At 37.6% G+C, this 16,825-nt stretch overlaps 1 protein-coding gene across 10 annotated transcripts in view; it reads right to left on the reverse strand.

The window, feature by feature from the left end:
* The window catches only part of LOC129787501 (uncharacterized), a 40,828-nt gene that overhangs the window by 5,840 nt on the left and 18,163 nt on the right, over positions 1 to 16,825 (reverse strand). For 4 of the 10 annotated variants that reach the window (XM_055823147.1, XM_055823148.1, XM_055823149.1 and 1 more), the window contains 8 exons: positions 12,577 to 12,730; positions 11,790 to 11,951; positions 11,409 to 11,647; positions 4,630 to 4,926; positions 4,278 to 4,503; positions 3,735 to 3,935; positions 993 to 2,484; positions 38 to 333 (listed from right to left, as the gene is read on the reverse strand). In XM_055823147.1, coding sequence (XP_055679122.1) covers positions 38 to 333; positions 993 to 2,484; positions 3,735 to 3,935; positions 4,278 to 4,503; positions 4,630 to 4,926; positions 11,409 to 11,647; positions 11,790 to 11,951; positions 12,577 to 12,730 — 3,067 coding nt within the window. The remainder of the gene's footprint in view (positions 1 to 37; positions 334 to 992; positions 2,485 to 3,734; positions 3,936 to 4,277; positions 4,504 to 4,629; positions 4,927 to 11,408; positions 11,648 to 11,789; positions 11,952 to 12,576; positions 12,731 to 16,825) is intronic. The other 6 variants (XM_055823157.1, XM_055823150.1, XM_055823156.1 and 3 more) reach the window with 4 other exon arrangements.

Here is a 16,825-nt window from a genome sequence, read left to right on the forward strand (position 1 = left end):
GTGACAATGCTCCACGTGGACGTCTCACAACACTTACATTACTCACCATAAATGGTAGCTCAATACTCGATATTGAACTACCTGATCCCGATGAACCCATCTCACGATCTACCTCCCCAATGGGCGTCATTGCACTGTCCCCATTGTCATGCCTCTCAAGTTCAGCAATGCGCTTCTTCAGTTGTGTGATAATATCATCGCGCTTCTGGATTTCCGCCTCCATGAAGTAGAATTTATCTTGAAACTTGCCCTGTACATCACGTAGGTGATTCTGTATTACTTGACGAACACCAAATAGTACTTCACCAAAATATTCCTGATCCTCAAGTGATCCTGAAAGATACAACATTTCTTTTTCAATGTTAAAGTTCATAATTTTATGTGTGAACGACCATGTTGGTCATCTACAATCTGAGAGATAGGTGCGTGTAGGACTTCTACGGTTGTTCCACATTGATAATAAAATTTGTCTCAGGTGGTTGGATATTATTATGTACAGTACAGGGAACCCTTTTTGTGCAGCAGTGTTCTTGTTTTGCTCTGTAAGTGACGTTGTGGTAGGAGTTCTCTGCAAAGACTTGCTATCATGCATATTAGTCATAAAATAAATTTTATTTTTACTCTTTTATTTTACTAAGAGACAATAACTAAAAGTTTTTAAATAAATCCTGTTAAATTAGGCAAATTGAACATAAATCTATCGCATAAAACTTTTACATAATTTGCATTTAGTTACTGTCTCTTATCAAGCTCGCAAGATAGGGATTATAGAGTTTATTTTTGTTCCTTTTTATGTAAAGCAAATTTTGTATCGTGCAGGGGAATAATCATAAAATTTGCATCAAAAATTAAATAAATAAGGTATACAAGGTGAATATTTCATAAAATTAAGCGTCACAAAACTAAAAGCCTTACAGAAGAGAATTATATTCCTTGCATATGATTTTGTACATAGCAAGGTGCCACACAGCATTTAAATTATATATCTCTACCTTTGAAGAATTTCCTCTGCTTTGACAAACTGAAAGGTGAGTCAGCGGATATGAGCTTCCCATGGTCTGAGGGCTCCTCCGTATCATCCCGTATGATACGTCCATTGTTGGAAGTTTCACGCGTGTTCTCCTTCGTGGGGATCGTGGGGCTTTTGGTGATTGTTGTTGTTGTGAGTGTGAGAGGGAGTGGAGCGGGTGTAGATTGGGGGGTTTGGGTGTCAGGGATCTGTGCGCTGAGTAGTGATGTAGGAAAGGGCGTTCGTTCGTCTGTTGTCGCCTCAATCAGTGAATTTTCACTGTGTGGCGGACTGGAAAGAGTGTTATTGAAGGTTACGCTCTTTATAAATTTGCTGTGTCTTGCCACGTACCCTTCCATCGTTGGGGCTCTTATTACACCCTCATAGTCCGCCAGTTGACTTGGTGGGTCAACTGTTTCTTTCGACTTCTCATCCTCAGTCATACGCTTCAGGATACTTTTAAGGTGGCGCCTCTCGAGAGTTTCATTGCATCCAGGCGATGGGGGTTCCTGTAGGTAATCCAGTTCGTGGATGGCAACACCAGTTGGACACACTCTCAGCTCCTTCCCTCTGGCGATACCCGATGCTTCACTATGGCTGCGCGTCAATGGCTCCTCCACGGGTGTTACAACGGCCTCAGGACAATCGAGGCTAAAGCTTCTTGTTTGAATCACATGCTCCAACTCTGCCAATTTTTGTCGTTCATTCAAGATTTTGAGCTTTTTAACGAACGGCAAACCACTGTACTCTGGTGAGAGATCATCCACTGATCTGTAGTTCTTTGACTTTGTTTGCAATTTAAATGATTTCGTCTTGGGCTGCTTCGAGGTGGATTGTTCACTATCACTCACACTTGTTCTGCTATCTTTACTTTTCAATCCCTTCCTCATTGGTAATTTCCAGTCTGTTGGTCTCGTAGGGGTAATTGCAGGGGTGACAATCGGTCTAGCATCCAATGCAATACCTCTAGTCAAAGATGCTGTTGGAGATTCCTCTTGAAAGCTATTATTGAGACTTGTGTAGCTTCCACCAGAACTTACAACTGTGGCAAGCTTCAGCTTAGACCAGGGTTTCAGTGGTTCCTCTTTGGGTGCTCCACTACCCAACGACTTTATCTTGTCTTTTAGTGAAAGATTCGTGGACGGTTTCGATATTTTTGCTATGATAATTGCTGCAGTTGATGGTATTAGTTGCTGCTTCATGCTATCGCTAGTTGTTTCAGTCGTTGGTTGCGATAAGCTCTCCTCCTTTTCGGATATTTGCGGTTCAGTGGGTGTCGCTGAGGCACCCTGAAGTGCCTTAATGCGGTCTTTGAAGGATACTTTAAGTGTGGGTTTTGGCAGTGGGGACGGATTAGTGACACAAGTTCCCGGAATTGGGATAGTAGAGGTTTGCTTAATACTTGGTGCATTTGAGAGAATATTTGTTGTAGTAGCAGGAACTGGTATTACGCTCTGTGTTGTTACAGGTTGTTTCTACAAATGAAAAGTTTCAAACATTTAATTGATTTTTCTCACATAATTTCTTATTTTTTATGCAAAAAAAAATAATGAAGAGAATGAAAAAATAATTAGTTTGGATATTTTTCCCAGTAAAAAGATAAATAAAGAGAGCTATTCATGATCTGAGGAGTTAGTCCCCAAGGAGGTAACCAAATTTAATTTTTAAATTATCAAATGGCATTGTCAAAGACTCGAGAAAAGCGTAGTCATTTCCCGGAAAAGCGCTGGGAAATATATGAATTTTCACATTTTATGTCAAATCGGGTGAAAACTTTTTTGATTTTTTTCTTAATTTCTAGTTATTCTAGAAAATTCTTTTCTGTGTCATATGAAAGCTATTTAATGGCCTAACAATATATATTTAAACCATTTTCCTACGGTGGAAAACTCGCGAGATTTTCCGGCATTGAACTTTTCTTTTGCTTCCCTTGTCTCCAATATTTCACGTGACCAATTTTAAAATATCTCTTTTTGTAGCATTTTTAATTATCTTTCATTTGATATAGCACTTGCAGGGGAAATCCACTGGGAAAACTCGCTACAGAATGATTTTCCAAAGCTAAGCAGGTTTTCGCGTTGGAGAAAAAGAGATGGACAATTTTTTTTCCAGGGGAATTCTTAGAACATTCTGGAAACATCAAAGAGGGGAAATTGCCTATCTCTTTTTCGCCAACGCGAAAACGTGCTTAACTTTGGAAAATCATTCTGTAGCGAGTTTTCCCAGCGGATTTCCCCGGCAAGTGTTATACCAAATGAAAGATAATTAAAAATGCTACAAAATGAGATATTTTAAAATTGGTCACGTTCAATATTGGAGACAAGGGAAGCGAAAGAAAAGTTCAATGCCGGAAAATCTCGCGAGTTTTCCACCGTAGGAAAATGGTTTAAATATATATTGTTAGGCCTTTAAATAGCTTTCATATGACACAGAAAGGAATTTTCTAGAATAACTAGAAATTAAGAAAAAAATCAAAAAAGTTTTCACCCGATTTGACATAAAATGTGAAAATTCGTATATTTCCCAGCGCTTTTCCGGGAAATGACTACGCTTTTCTTGAGTCTTTGACAATGCCCTATGATAATTAAAAAAATAAATTTGGTTACCTCTTTGGGGACTAACTCCTCAGATCGTGAATAACTCTCTTTAATTTGAAAATTAAAAAGCGCTCATTACCATTAATGAGTTTAAGCTTTGCATATACATCCGGTTGCATTATGTATACCTTTGCTTGTTGTTCCTTAGCTATTCTATCTTCTTTTTGCTTGAGAAGTTTTAGTCGCTGCATTAATGGGAGACCCGCCCCGATAACTTCTGGTTCTGGCTCCTCCTGAATTGACTCCTGTGGTGATACAGTGGATGTTACATGAGAATGTGGGGATGTTACAATTGGAGGTGCAGCTTTCACAGCACGTTCTTCACGATCCTGTGAGTGCAGAGACATGAAGGAAATAACGTCACACACAAATACAAAGTCAACTTTGGGAGGTAAAGGAATATGATGTAAACGGTTTTTTGTGCTTAACTATAAAGAGAAATACGACACAGCACAAAAGCGATTAATTAGAGAGAGCGCAGGAACAAGGATTTACATATATTTTACTATGTATAAGAATGTTGTTGTTGTTGTGTTGAACAACAGAGAATGTTTGCTGGTACAATGGATATAGAATATCCTTTTTTGAATTTTCTATCAATGAAACGTGTAATAAATATGCTAATTACTAGCTTTTAATTATAAGGGTGAGATTAATTGAATTTTACGAACTTGTTTCTCCTTCAAAAGGCGAAGTCGCGAAAGCAAAGGAAGACCCGCTCCAATGGGACTTGGGGATTTTTCCACTTGCTTTTGGTGATCATCGTCATTAACAATGTCATCAGATTTCACTCGTGGCATTCGTCTGAGAACTCCCTTGGAGGCTTTGCTTCCACTTAATGCTGCACCTGTATGAAGGGGCTGCAGTTCAATAGATTCATTACTCCGCCTTCCAGTTCTGCAATTAATTAATTTCCATTCGTTAACTTTTGCAAAAGTTTTAATTATATGCCATGCCCTCTTCCTTATTATAATAAATTCCAATCTCATATAATTGCATTCACACGCGCGTTTCCCTACTCACCTGGATTTCCTTAAAACATTTTTGATCCCCTTCACGTCAGATCGTAATTTTTCAACAATCCTTTTTGATGCACTATTCTCGGAACTATCACCCAGATTTGCCGCCAGAGCTGCTTCCTTTTCACTCTGTATCTTTGCATGTCTCTTATTTACACACCGTACCTCCATTAGACGCTTCCGACCCAGTGTCTGGAGGATTTCCTGTGCTTCTGGGTAATCCTTCATGGCTGCCAGAACATCTTCTCGTGAAAGTGAAAATAGCTCCGAATATCCCACGGAACGAACATCTGCTGTACGCCTAATTAAACACACAGAATATTTGCATTTATACCATTCAATCTTTTCCCGCAGCGATTATCTCAATATAAACTCCCACTCAACAAAACTCGCTCATTACATTTTGAATATAGTTTGAAAACTTTTGTCAATTGTCTGACTATTATATAATCCTACTACATACATACATATATGCAAGAAAAGTAGGTCACATAAATAAAAGGATAAAATCCTCTTTTAAATAGTACAATTATGTGTAAGATTCACTATCACTCGCGCGGCAAGGACGTGTCGACACACCTCCTGTCGCAGTCACTGCCATCGCAGCACTGACTGTCCCGACAAGGTTGGCGGTCGCTGTCCCGTTGATCCGCTCATGCCTTACTGTTAACCTTACATTCGGCCACTCCTGACTTCAGGAGCTGCCCTCAGCGACCTTGACGTCATTCGTCACGTTAGATTCTCGCTTCTATATTCGTCTATTATTCCGCCTTTATCCGATCGTCGTTGCTCATGCATCATATAACTCGACCTACTCTCACTCTAACCAATACTGACTATACTTCTAATCCGTTCCGTTTATTGATGCCTGTCTCAATGCAGTTTCTCAACCCCTCGGCCACTCCTGACATAAGATGCTATGTTGCTATGACGCTCATTCCTAGATTCTGCTTCAACTAACTCTCAATCTTCTCTTATTTCCTCTTCATCGGCTTCGACTTACTCTGGACACGTCTTGAACTAAACCAAGGGTGTTCCAGAGTGGCGCTCATTCACATACTCTACTTCGCCTAATTTCCAATCTTCCTTTTCTCTCTTCATTGACTTCGACTTTTCTGCACACGTCTTGAACTTAACCACGGGTGTTCCAGCATGAAGTTTTCTTGCAATCTCTACTACAACCAGCTCTCATTTCCTTTTGCTTCTCTCTTCATTGTCTTCTACTTCATCTGGATGCGTCTTGAACTTAACCAAGGGTGTTCCAGCATGAAGCTTCTCGCAATCTCTACTACAACCAACTCTCATTTTCTTTTGCTTCTCTCATCATTGCCTTCTACTTCATCTGTACACGTCTTGAACATAACCAAGGGTGTTCCAGCATGAAGCTTCCTCGCAATTTCTACTTTAACCAACTCTTATCTTCTCTTGCTTCTCTCTTACTGACTTCGACTTCTTCTGCACACGTCTCGAACTCAACCAAGAGTGTTCCAGCATGAAGTTTCCCCGTACTCTTTGCTACACACAACTTTAATTTTCGCCTCTCTCTCGCATTCTTTTTATTGCCTCCAACTTCTTTTCTGAACACGTCTCGGACTCAACCAAGGGTGTTTCAGCATAAGCTCATTTATAGTCCGCTCTTAATTCAACTCCAATTCCTTGTACTCCCCCTTTCAACTGACTCTTTAATCTTCCTCAACTAATCCATTGCTATTCTAATATTCCCTGTAATTCCCAGAGAGTAACTTACTACAGATTCTGTTAAAACAATTTTGATTTGACACCTACTTATGTTAATATGTCCGATTCGAATTACTACTTACTTTCCATAACTTTTGCATTATTCTATTGTTGTGTTCCTTCTTTCACTTTCTGAATTATAGACCCTAATATTCCTTTTAGTATCTCTTTTATTATCTTTATTTACTCTCTTGTTACTAAATTACATTTTCATCTATTCTTCTGCTTCGTTGGTGCTGACGCTTGACTCATCCGATGATGTCTCGCTTTCTTCAAAGTCATCCAATCGGCACCATGGTTTCATTTTGTCCGCTGCGTACACAGATTTGAAAGGTTTGGCTCCTCTTCTTCTGTTTGCTTCACCTACTTCATATCTGTCTGCTCCCAGAACTTTTTCGACTACATACGGCCCTTTGTATCTTTGTAGTAATTTCTTGGATTCCCCCGTTGCTTGTTGTTCCATTTTTAGCAATACCAGATCTCCAATCGCGTACTTTGTTGGAGGCTTCCTGTCCTTATTGAACTTTCCTGCGTGAGTTTCTCTTCTGGTCATAGACCTTTGATGAGATAGTTCCCGCAGTTCATGGATGGACGGTTCCTCAATCTCATCATCTGCATCTTCTTCTACGTTCATGAGTGCGTTCGCCAGGTGATCTTCCAGGACTGTTTTGGGGTTGTATGCCAAGAGCAAGTTGCTCGGGGATATTCCTGTGGTCTTATTTTTGGCGGTATTGATTCCCCAAGCTATAGCCTTTAGATTTTCGTCCCATTCTTTATTATTTCCGTCACTCATGCACGCGATCGCCTTCCCAACAAATTTGAATGTCCTCTCGATTTGACCATTTCCTCTTGGCGTTCTGGCGGCTACCATGGCATGCTTTATGTCATACCTTTCGCAGTACTCTTTAAACTGCTTTGATGAGAATGTAGTACCTCTATCGGATACCACCACCTCTGGAAGCCCCACTATTTCTGATGTGTCCTCAATTGTTTTGATAGTGTTCTTTGATGCTGCATCCGGAACTGCTTTCAGCACACAGAAACGTGTAGCTGCATCCACTATGCCCACTACATATTGCTTCCTCTTTTTACTTTTTATAAATGGTCCGAGCAGATCGACATGAATTACCTCAAATGGTTTCCTTGGTTTTTCTGGCACATGAAGCGTGTATCTCGTTTCGTCCTTACTTGCTTTGTGGTGCAAACATTTTGTACACCTTTTGATGTGTTTTCCCACATATCTCCTCATCTTTGGGAACCAGTATATCGATCTCATCCTTTCCAATGTCTTCTCTATCCCCGGATGTCCCACTTCTTCGTGTGCGGCTCTCGTTACATGTGATCTGAGTTTCTCTGGCACTACAAATCTGTTTCCCTCGTCTGTCTTCTTAAAAATCTTCCCATCTTTGATGATATAGTCTCGCTCTCGATCAATTTTCTCTTTCTTCGTTCCAGTTTGTCCCATCAATACCTTAGCTATTTCCTGGATTTTCTTGTCCTCCTTTTGCAAATCTCTCACCCAGTCTAATTCCTTGATTTCCTTAATTGTCATCATTCTTGGAGTTTTATCCATTGGACTTCTACTGATGGCGTCTGCATGTTGCATTTGTTCTTTTTTTCTGTACTTCATGTCGAAATCAAACGCCTGAATTTTAAGCCACCATCTCGCAACTTGTGGTTGAACGTCCTTTGCCTTGTAAGTGGCTACTAGTGATTCGCAATCGGTGAATATCGTGATTTTCTTGCCCATTACATAGTATTTGAATCTTATCAGGGCTTCTGCTACTGCCATGGTCTCGAGTTCATACGCGTGGTATTTTGATTCAGCGTCTGTCGTGGCGCGACTGAAATATGATACTGGTTTTCGCTCTCCATTCTCTTCCTGCATTAGGATCCCAGCAATGCCTTTCGAGCAAGCATCACAATGTATCTCATGATTCGCGTCCACGTTGTATGCTGTCAAAATCGGTTGCTTACTCAAGGATTCTTTCAACTCCTCGAAGATTTTCTGTTCAGTCTGTGACCATGGTAGGGGTTTCTTTTCCTCAATGTCCTTTCTCAGCAATCTTGTAAGGGGTGCCGTGATTATTGCGTAATTCTTAATGAACTTCCTGAAAAATCCGGTCAGTCCCAGGAACCTTCTTAGCTCCTCCTTTGATTTTGGCGCTACAAATGCATCGATTGCTGCTGTGTGGATCTCGCTTGGTTTTGTGCACCCGCCCCCTACATGGTGTCCAAGAAAATTTACCTCCTTTTTGAAGAACTCACATTTCTCTAGATTCAATGTTAGCTTGGCTGACCTTAGTCTCTTTAGAAACTCTTCCAGTGTTGCGAAATTTTCCTCAATGTCATTGCTCATTATCATCACATCATCCATATACGCTGTTATCTTCTTCTTATCCATGCCTTTCAGAATTTCCGCCATGATCATCATAAATGTTGCTGGTGCATTGCACAACCCGAATGGCATTCGTTTGAATTGATACAACTTATTTGGTGTGATGAAAGCCGTAAATTTCCTCGACTCTTCTTCCACCTCACATTGGTAGTAACCAGACATCATATCCAGTGAAGAATGAATTTTAGCATTCGCAACTACCTGAATCATTTCCTCCATGTTTGGGACGGGATACGCTGTCTTCCGAGTGACTTCATTTAGTCGCCTATAGTCTATGCACATCCTTAGTGCACCAGACTTCTTTCTCTTTAGTAGAATGGGGCTTGAATACTCCGAGGAAGATTCTTCTATTATCCCATTTTCCTCCAGCTCGGCTAGCAAGTCATTAAACTCCTTTAGCATGGGCTCCGGGATCCTTCTTGCTCTACTACTCACTACCCCATCTGACTTGAGTTCTATTTTCATCTTCCTTATTCCCGTACATCCGATTTCCGAAATTCCCAGTGAAATGCAGTCTCTATAAGAATTTAGCAAATCAACAAGTTTTCCTTTGAATGTTTCCGGGACATCTTCTCCAACATTTACATCCTCCTTATTTATTGGTTTCCTGTAACAGTAAAAAAAATGTGTTTTCCCCCACCACCAATTTATTGAAAGTTCTTTAATTTATTTTTATGACAATTCAAATCGTAATTACTTTTCTCCAGTTGTCTTTTCGTTTGAATCCTTCCGGCCCTTATTGGTCACCTTTGGGTCTGTCGACTTTTTGTCACAGAATCTTGCTATGTGACCTTTCTCGTTGCACTTGAAGCACGTTATTTCTGCACGGGTGTCTCGCTGTTTGTCTTTCTTCTCTTGGCAGTCTCTGGCTATGTGACCAACTCTCCCGCAATTATAACAAGTGACTTGTCTTGCACCTTTCCTCTCTTGGCCGTTTTGTTCAGCGCGTGTATCCTTCTTACCTCCTTTTCCTTTTCCCCCTGATTCATCAACTTCGTGCTTCCTCACGGCTCTACGAATATCTTCTGCATCTTTAATTTTCTGCAGCAACTCTTGCGGGGAATCGTAGTTAGCTCCGGCTACCATGGCGATCAATTTCTCATCTCCCAGTCCTGCTATAATGTACTTTGCAATCGTCGCATCATCCAGCTTTATCTTTTTCCCTTTCTGTCTCATTTCGAAGAAGTACTCGGTTACGGTCTCCTCTCGCTTTCTCTTTCTCCCTTGAATTTCTTCTATAATCTTCCCCACATTAATCTTCTCCGGGAAAGCTTTCATCAGTTCCCACTTGAATTCATCCCACGTTTTTGTCGTTGTGGTCGAATGCCACTTCTTTGCGGCTCCTTTGAGCCTTGTTGATGCATACAGCAGAACTTGTTGGTTCGTCCACTCGTAGATTTCCCGCATGGATTCTAGATTTTCAATCCACTCCTCTGTGGTTGTTTCGTCCTCTCCCGGCCGGAACGCCGGGATTAGATCTTTAATTTCTCCTCCTGCAAGTCGAATTACTCCAACTTCCTTTGAACTTGATGCGGATGCACTTCGTTTGAGCGCTTCGTTCTCCTGTTTCAGTTGGCGAATTTTCCTCTCATAGCATTTAATCAACTCTCCCTGTTGATCTCCACCGCTTGCTTCTTCATCCTGCTCCTGGAGCTCTCCTTCTTCCCATTCGATTTCATCCCCATCCATTTTAACCTAAAATTATTCATTTCTACTTATTTTCAAATTTCCCGCATAATCCGGATGAATTTTTCCTTTTCTTTTTCCTCCGTACTTACTTTTCTCGCTTCCTTCTCTGATTTTTCCTCTGCTTTTCTTGTAATATTCGCTTTTCCCCAATATTTTTGATGAGTCACTCGCGCTTCGTTTTTTTTTCCACGAATTTCACAATAACGACAGTCAATTGACATTCTTCTTCTTCTTCTTCTTTTAATTTTCCCAGGCCGGACGTCATTTCTACATCGACACTCGGTGCGGTACCGACTGATGTCGATTCCACCCGAGTGCATTCGCGCAATTCCCGATTCCCGATACCACCTCTTGCAGCATTCTTCATATTGCTTGCATTTCTAAGCTAATTCTTTATTTGATAATATTTCCCTATCAACATTGATTGCATTTATATTCTTTTGACCTTATAGATTGCTTTTTCCCTTACAACAAAATTATGCTCAATTACCGAGAAAGAGAGAAAAAAAAATCAAATTTCTTTACGTCATTTCCCGTTCCCGCTCTTCTGCTTCCCGCTCCTCTTTGCCGCCATTTTTTTATTCCGCACTTTCTCTTTATTTCTTAATCGCCTACCTTTTCCTTTACGTCTGCATCACCTTTGAACCCCTTCCGCTTCCTTCTGTGGTAGACTCGCATCCCACTTCTGAAATGTAAGATTCACTATCACTCGCGCGGCAAGGACGTGTCGACACACCTCCTGTCGCAGTCACTGCCATCGCAGCACTGACTGTCCCGACAAGGTTGGCGGTCGCTGTCCCGTTGATCCGCTCATGCCTTACTGTTAACCTTACATATGTGTACTAAGAGATGCAATATATAAGTAAAATTCTTATTGAAAACTTCTTAATTCTTCTACTAAGCATATTTTTTTGTAAGAAATACGTTTTATTTAAAATTCTTTGAGGAATTTTCCTTACTTATTGAGACCATCAAGATTGAGGATTCCAATTTCTCCGAAGAAATCACCGGCTTTCATTGTAGTTAACACCTTCCCTGTTTCACTTAGCACTTCTAGTATTCCATCTGCAATAATGAACATCTCCCTCGCCACCTCACCCTTTCGGCAGATCATGTCTCCAGGTGTAAAAATATAAGCCTTCATTTTCAATACTAAATCATGTAAAAATTCCGGCTGACATTCTTGAAAAATTGTTACCTATTGGAGCAGAAAAGAATATGAATAGCATAATTCTCCGAATAGGAACGTGTAGCATATTTTAGTTGTAATTTTCAATTTTGTACAACATGGAAAATGTAACATGTTGTAATGAAAAGTGTTTTCTTGGATTATACTTTACTTTTTTCAGCACACTCAAATTCACGTGTAGTGCTAATTCTGTCTTAAGCTTGTCTGGCAAGAGACCAAGTGCAGTGTTAATGTCGCCACCACCTTGTATGCGTCCTCTAGACCAGCTGTAGTCATACCATCTGAGCACACGCCTTTTCATGCCACCAGGAACCTATGTTTGTATATAACACAGATGACACGAGGATCATTAAACAGTTATCTCGAGCTGTCCACTCCCTCATCCTCCGAAATTTTTATCCAAAAGACATTTCTCATTACTTTTGTTATTCTACGAAATTTTCTCGCCAACATATTAAATTGTCCATTAATGTCTAAGCTATGATATGAATTATATACATTTTGTATGTTCAGCAAAAGACATAATGCTGACTGCAATAGCCATTATCAACGTATTTGCTGTTAGGTATATACATATATTTTAATAGAAGATACCCAAAACGACATTTGCTATTGCAGGAGAGCGATAAAGCAAAAATAATTATGTATGATTATAACAATATTATAAGCAATGGCACTGTCACTCAAATGTGTACATATTGCATAATTTTGTAGCTCATAATACACCTCCAAAATTTTAGTGAATAGGAATGGCACTTTTAATTACATATTTATTAGGTAAATGATTCTATGAAAACGAACAAAAACGAAAAAAAAAATGGAAAACATTAAATCTTCCCAGCTTCTAGCAGAAACGTGATAAAAAATGGAAAAGTTTAAATGAATTGCTCGCGACACAATAAAAAATGCAATATTTAGGTTTTCAAATATATTTTTACCTTGTGGTGACGCATGTAGGTTTTCGCACCATCGAGGAGACGCTCAAATTCCAATCGATTGGCATTGCGATTGGTTATGACATTGCCAACTTGGCCCACAATCGTTGCAAAAATAAACACTCCAATGAGATAACTCACAATGGTGAAAACATACCTTTATCGCGGAGGATACAAAAGGGATATAAAGTAATTAAAGATATAGAATTGACAAAGTTTTTTTTTAAAACGGAAATTAACGGAGAGGTGCGGGTGTTATGGTTTGGAATTTATTTTAATCTTCTCTTCAACTATATGCTCTGTAGATTTTCATCCTCTTGAGCGACTTTTTTAAATCCTTCTTTTTTACATTAAGATCCTTGGCTCATTTGATTTATATAGGATTTAAAAAAAAATTCAATAAATTGAAAATTCCACATTTTTTTTAGAAGGACGTAGTTATTACCTGTCACAAAAAATCCCTTTCAGAGAGTTTAAATATTTTTAAACCAGCCGATTTAGGTAATTTTAGAATCACGTGAAAATACTATTAACTTTGAAATCACACAGTTACTATTCTTTTGATAGAATAGACAATATATTACTATGTATATTATATACTATGTACATTAGCACATAAAGTAGATAATAAACCGATTTTAATTAATTGCACTGGTAAAAGGTTCGAGTAAATACACAGAATTCCATTGGTATCGATCATCTAAAAGAATTATAGCTAAAAATGTTTAGTCTACCGTATTATCGGTCATCATGTGGAATTTTTGTTTAATTTGAGGTTTTAGGTTTCCCCTTAAATTTCAACGTGTTGTTGTTGTGCCTCATTAACAATCGCCAGATATCGCACAAAGGCCAAAATGAGATAACCTTTCCAAAAGGTCCAATGTAATCAAAATCGCTCAAGGGATATCGAAAATATACATATATGTACATAATATTAATGTATATGTAGAAAGTTGAAAGGAAGATTAAATTGATCAACAATAAACACTAGGTTATACAATATCCATTTCGGAAATTGATGGAGTGGAGGTATTCTTTCCTAAAAAAATATGTATAGGAAAGATTGTTCTAATTGCGATATTATTTTGAATAAAACTAATCTGTCTACTTCTCTCCTAAATACCTATATTAAATTGTCTTTATGTACATATTGCACCAACTTATACCACATTGGGAGGGGTTTCTTGTATGTTTTAGAGCAAACAATGTCATATTGCTCTACACAACATGCATAAACATTAGGTACATTGATGTTGAAAATGTTGCATTATTTCGGTCTTACATAAACCGCATTTCTATGGCTTAAAATTCAATATTGAATCACAATACAAATCGATTTAAGAATATTTCACCGATATACCAATTAATTTCTCAAATGTCGAAAACCATCTGTATTGTTTTCGTTCGTCTATGAAAATTGTATTGGAATTGGTATTTAGAATTATTTGAAAAATATTCAAGTTGAAATTGTTATTTTCACAAATTTTGGTACTTAATCTGTCTATATAGGTGACAAAATAGGTCAAAGTTATTATTTAGGTGCGTACAGCTAAAATTTGAGGGTCGCAATTAGACCATTCTAAATACACAGGTACATACATATGTACATAAGAATCAACATTAGAAATATTAGGGTTTAGGGTTTAACCAGGGGTTTAACACTTTGCATTTTAAAGTACATAAATCAGACATCAGTGTCGCATTCTGAAGTCTGACCAGATAAATCGATTTAAGTACTTCTAAAGACTACAAAGGGTTTCACGACATATGTACTCGACTTGGTAGTGATTTACCCAAAGAGAGTCACTCAAAGTTTTCGAATTGAATAATGTTCTGATGTTTTTTTTTTCTCTAAATTAATACCAGAATACATATTTAATGTAAAACTTTTTCCATTATATAATTATATATAACAATTTCTTGTTATAAAAAAAAAATTTTCGCAAGTAGAGTACGCGAATTAATAATTCAAAAGATAAAATGAGAGTTGCTAATTTCATGGAATAGTTGTACTCGTGTTAATAAATTTATTTATATACCTTGCAAGTTGTGTGTTTTATGCGAAGGGACACAAACCATTTAAATTTTTTGCAGTAATGTTGACGAACAGATTTTCAACTCTTTTAGGAAGAGTTTAACGGTCTTGCTAGAAGGTTTGGGAGGCTGTTTAACAATCTACGATATGAAATTATAGTAGGTAATAGATTGAAAATATGTATTGTACGAACTCATTAAAATAAATTTAAATTCACATTCGAAAACTTTGATGACGCTTTAATTATGAAATCATGCGATAAAACTCTTTTAAATGTATGTAAGAGTATTCTATATAGCAAAACCAAATAGTGTCGCGATTATTTTCGGTAATTGCAAAGTAAAAGTTGATCTATATAAAGTTTAAATTGCTTTAAAATAGTTTTAACTTTTTGATCGTGATAAAATACAGAAGCTGGTCAGCACTAAAAGTTATCCTTGACTAAATTTTTTCGTGTCACCAAAAGGGAAACTTTCAAAATCCCATTACGCAATAGTTCCCGACCTTTTTATTTATTCGTGGGTGTACCTCTGAAACCTTCTATCCACTCATACGCTCTAAAAGAGTGATGAAGGAATTTTAAGTTATCGAATATCTATGAATTTACGAAAGTTTATACAAATTGCTCTATATATAAATTTGCAATGCATCTAACAGATACATTTCATTCCAACACCCACTCATTTATCGCACTCATTGTTACTTATATATATTCCACAGCACGGTGGCGACAGCGAAACCGTGGAAAACTGCTCTAATGTGCAACAAATCCACAAGAAACTCCTAAAATTGTGGGTGTGAACATACCAAGTTAAAATGTACACGAAAGATAGATTCTGTGTGGTATGAGATCGCAGTGCTACCGCAAAAGAGACAGAGATCTTCTCTGTGATTCAATAATCATAAAAAAGGGGGCAATGGGAGAAGAAAGAAGTCTTCAATAAACAAGGGAATTCTCGTGGCTCTTTTTTTTTGCTGCTGTAAATGCTTCAAAAAAGAATCATAAAATGCTCTAGCAGTGTATTTGCGCCACGTTGCAAAGTAATCATTTGTTCAAACATGAGCCAATTTGGCGCCATAATTGATTTATTACGCTTCTTTTTTTCAATCCCGCTTAATCTTACGCAGCAAAAGAACGACACTGTGGTGTAGAATAATTTCAGAGATTGATGTGTTCACTGAAATGGGCGGACAGCCTCCAAAACACTTCATACAGACGTTTTACTCTCGTTATAATATTTTTTTTTACATAATATTTATTAAAATTAATAAAGATTTATAAATTTTTCAATTAAATATGTATTTTGGTTTAATTTCCTGTCAACTTTTCTTCGTTCCAAAATTGGGAATTTTTTGAGATTTTTTTTAAATTTTAAAATAATGTTCTCTTGGTCTGTAGTCAATTCTGTTTAGACTACACAAATAATGTATAATGTTTAATGTGTCATATGATGTTTCTCGAACAGAGTTGAAAATTAGGAAGCATAAGCTGATATAAAATGATAAATCGATAATAATAATTCATTTATTTAATCCGCTACGAGTGTATGGAAAAATGATTAATCGATATTTTGCATAAAGGATAATAAATAAATCTCTATAGATTTGCAAAGGGGACGAATGTGGCTTTGAAAGAAGAAATATTTTATGAACATCGAACCACTACGGCCTTTCTTTCTTTTTACTTTTAGCCACATCTCAAATACTAAAAGAAGATATTGTGTCTATATATGAAAAATCATTCAATGGAACTAAAAAAAAATTCTTTCTAATCAATCTAGACGAATTGTATCATCAGTAGATTATTTTCAACTCTGTTAAAAATAAATAATAAAAATTCTAAACTTTACTAAAATAAAAATACTTTTTGTGCAAAATTATTCGCGAACACTCCGCTATTGTTAATCCTGAAAGGATTTGTTTGTTAACCCTTTGAGGATCACATGAATACTTTTAGAGTAAAAAATTTTTCATTGGCCTTATTGAGATAAATTTTATGTATCTCTTCATAGAAAAATAATTATTTTTATTAATTCTATAATTTTCGGATGGTCCTTGAAGGGTTAGAAAAAAGAGATATTACGTATAAAGTAAATTACCGATTTTTCTTGACAAATTATATTGCTGAATGTTGACAAAAATGTTTTGTGTGTGGGTGTTTCTTGTGGTAGGTTGTGTTTTTTTTTTTTTTGTTTTAAGAGAACAAGATTGACGCCG

The sequence above is a fragment of the Lutzomyia longipalpis genome, chromosome 1 (assembly GCF_024334085.1).
Source record: "Lutzomyia longipalpis isolate SR_M1_2022 chromosome 1, ASM2433408v1".
Classification (NCBI taxonomy): Eukaryota; Metazoa; Arthropoda; class Insecta; order Diptera; family Psychodidae; genus Lutzomyia; species Lutzomyia longipalpis.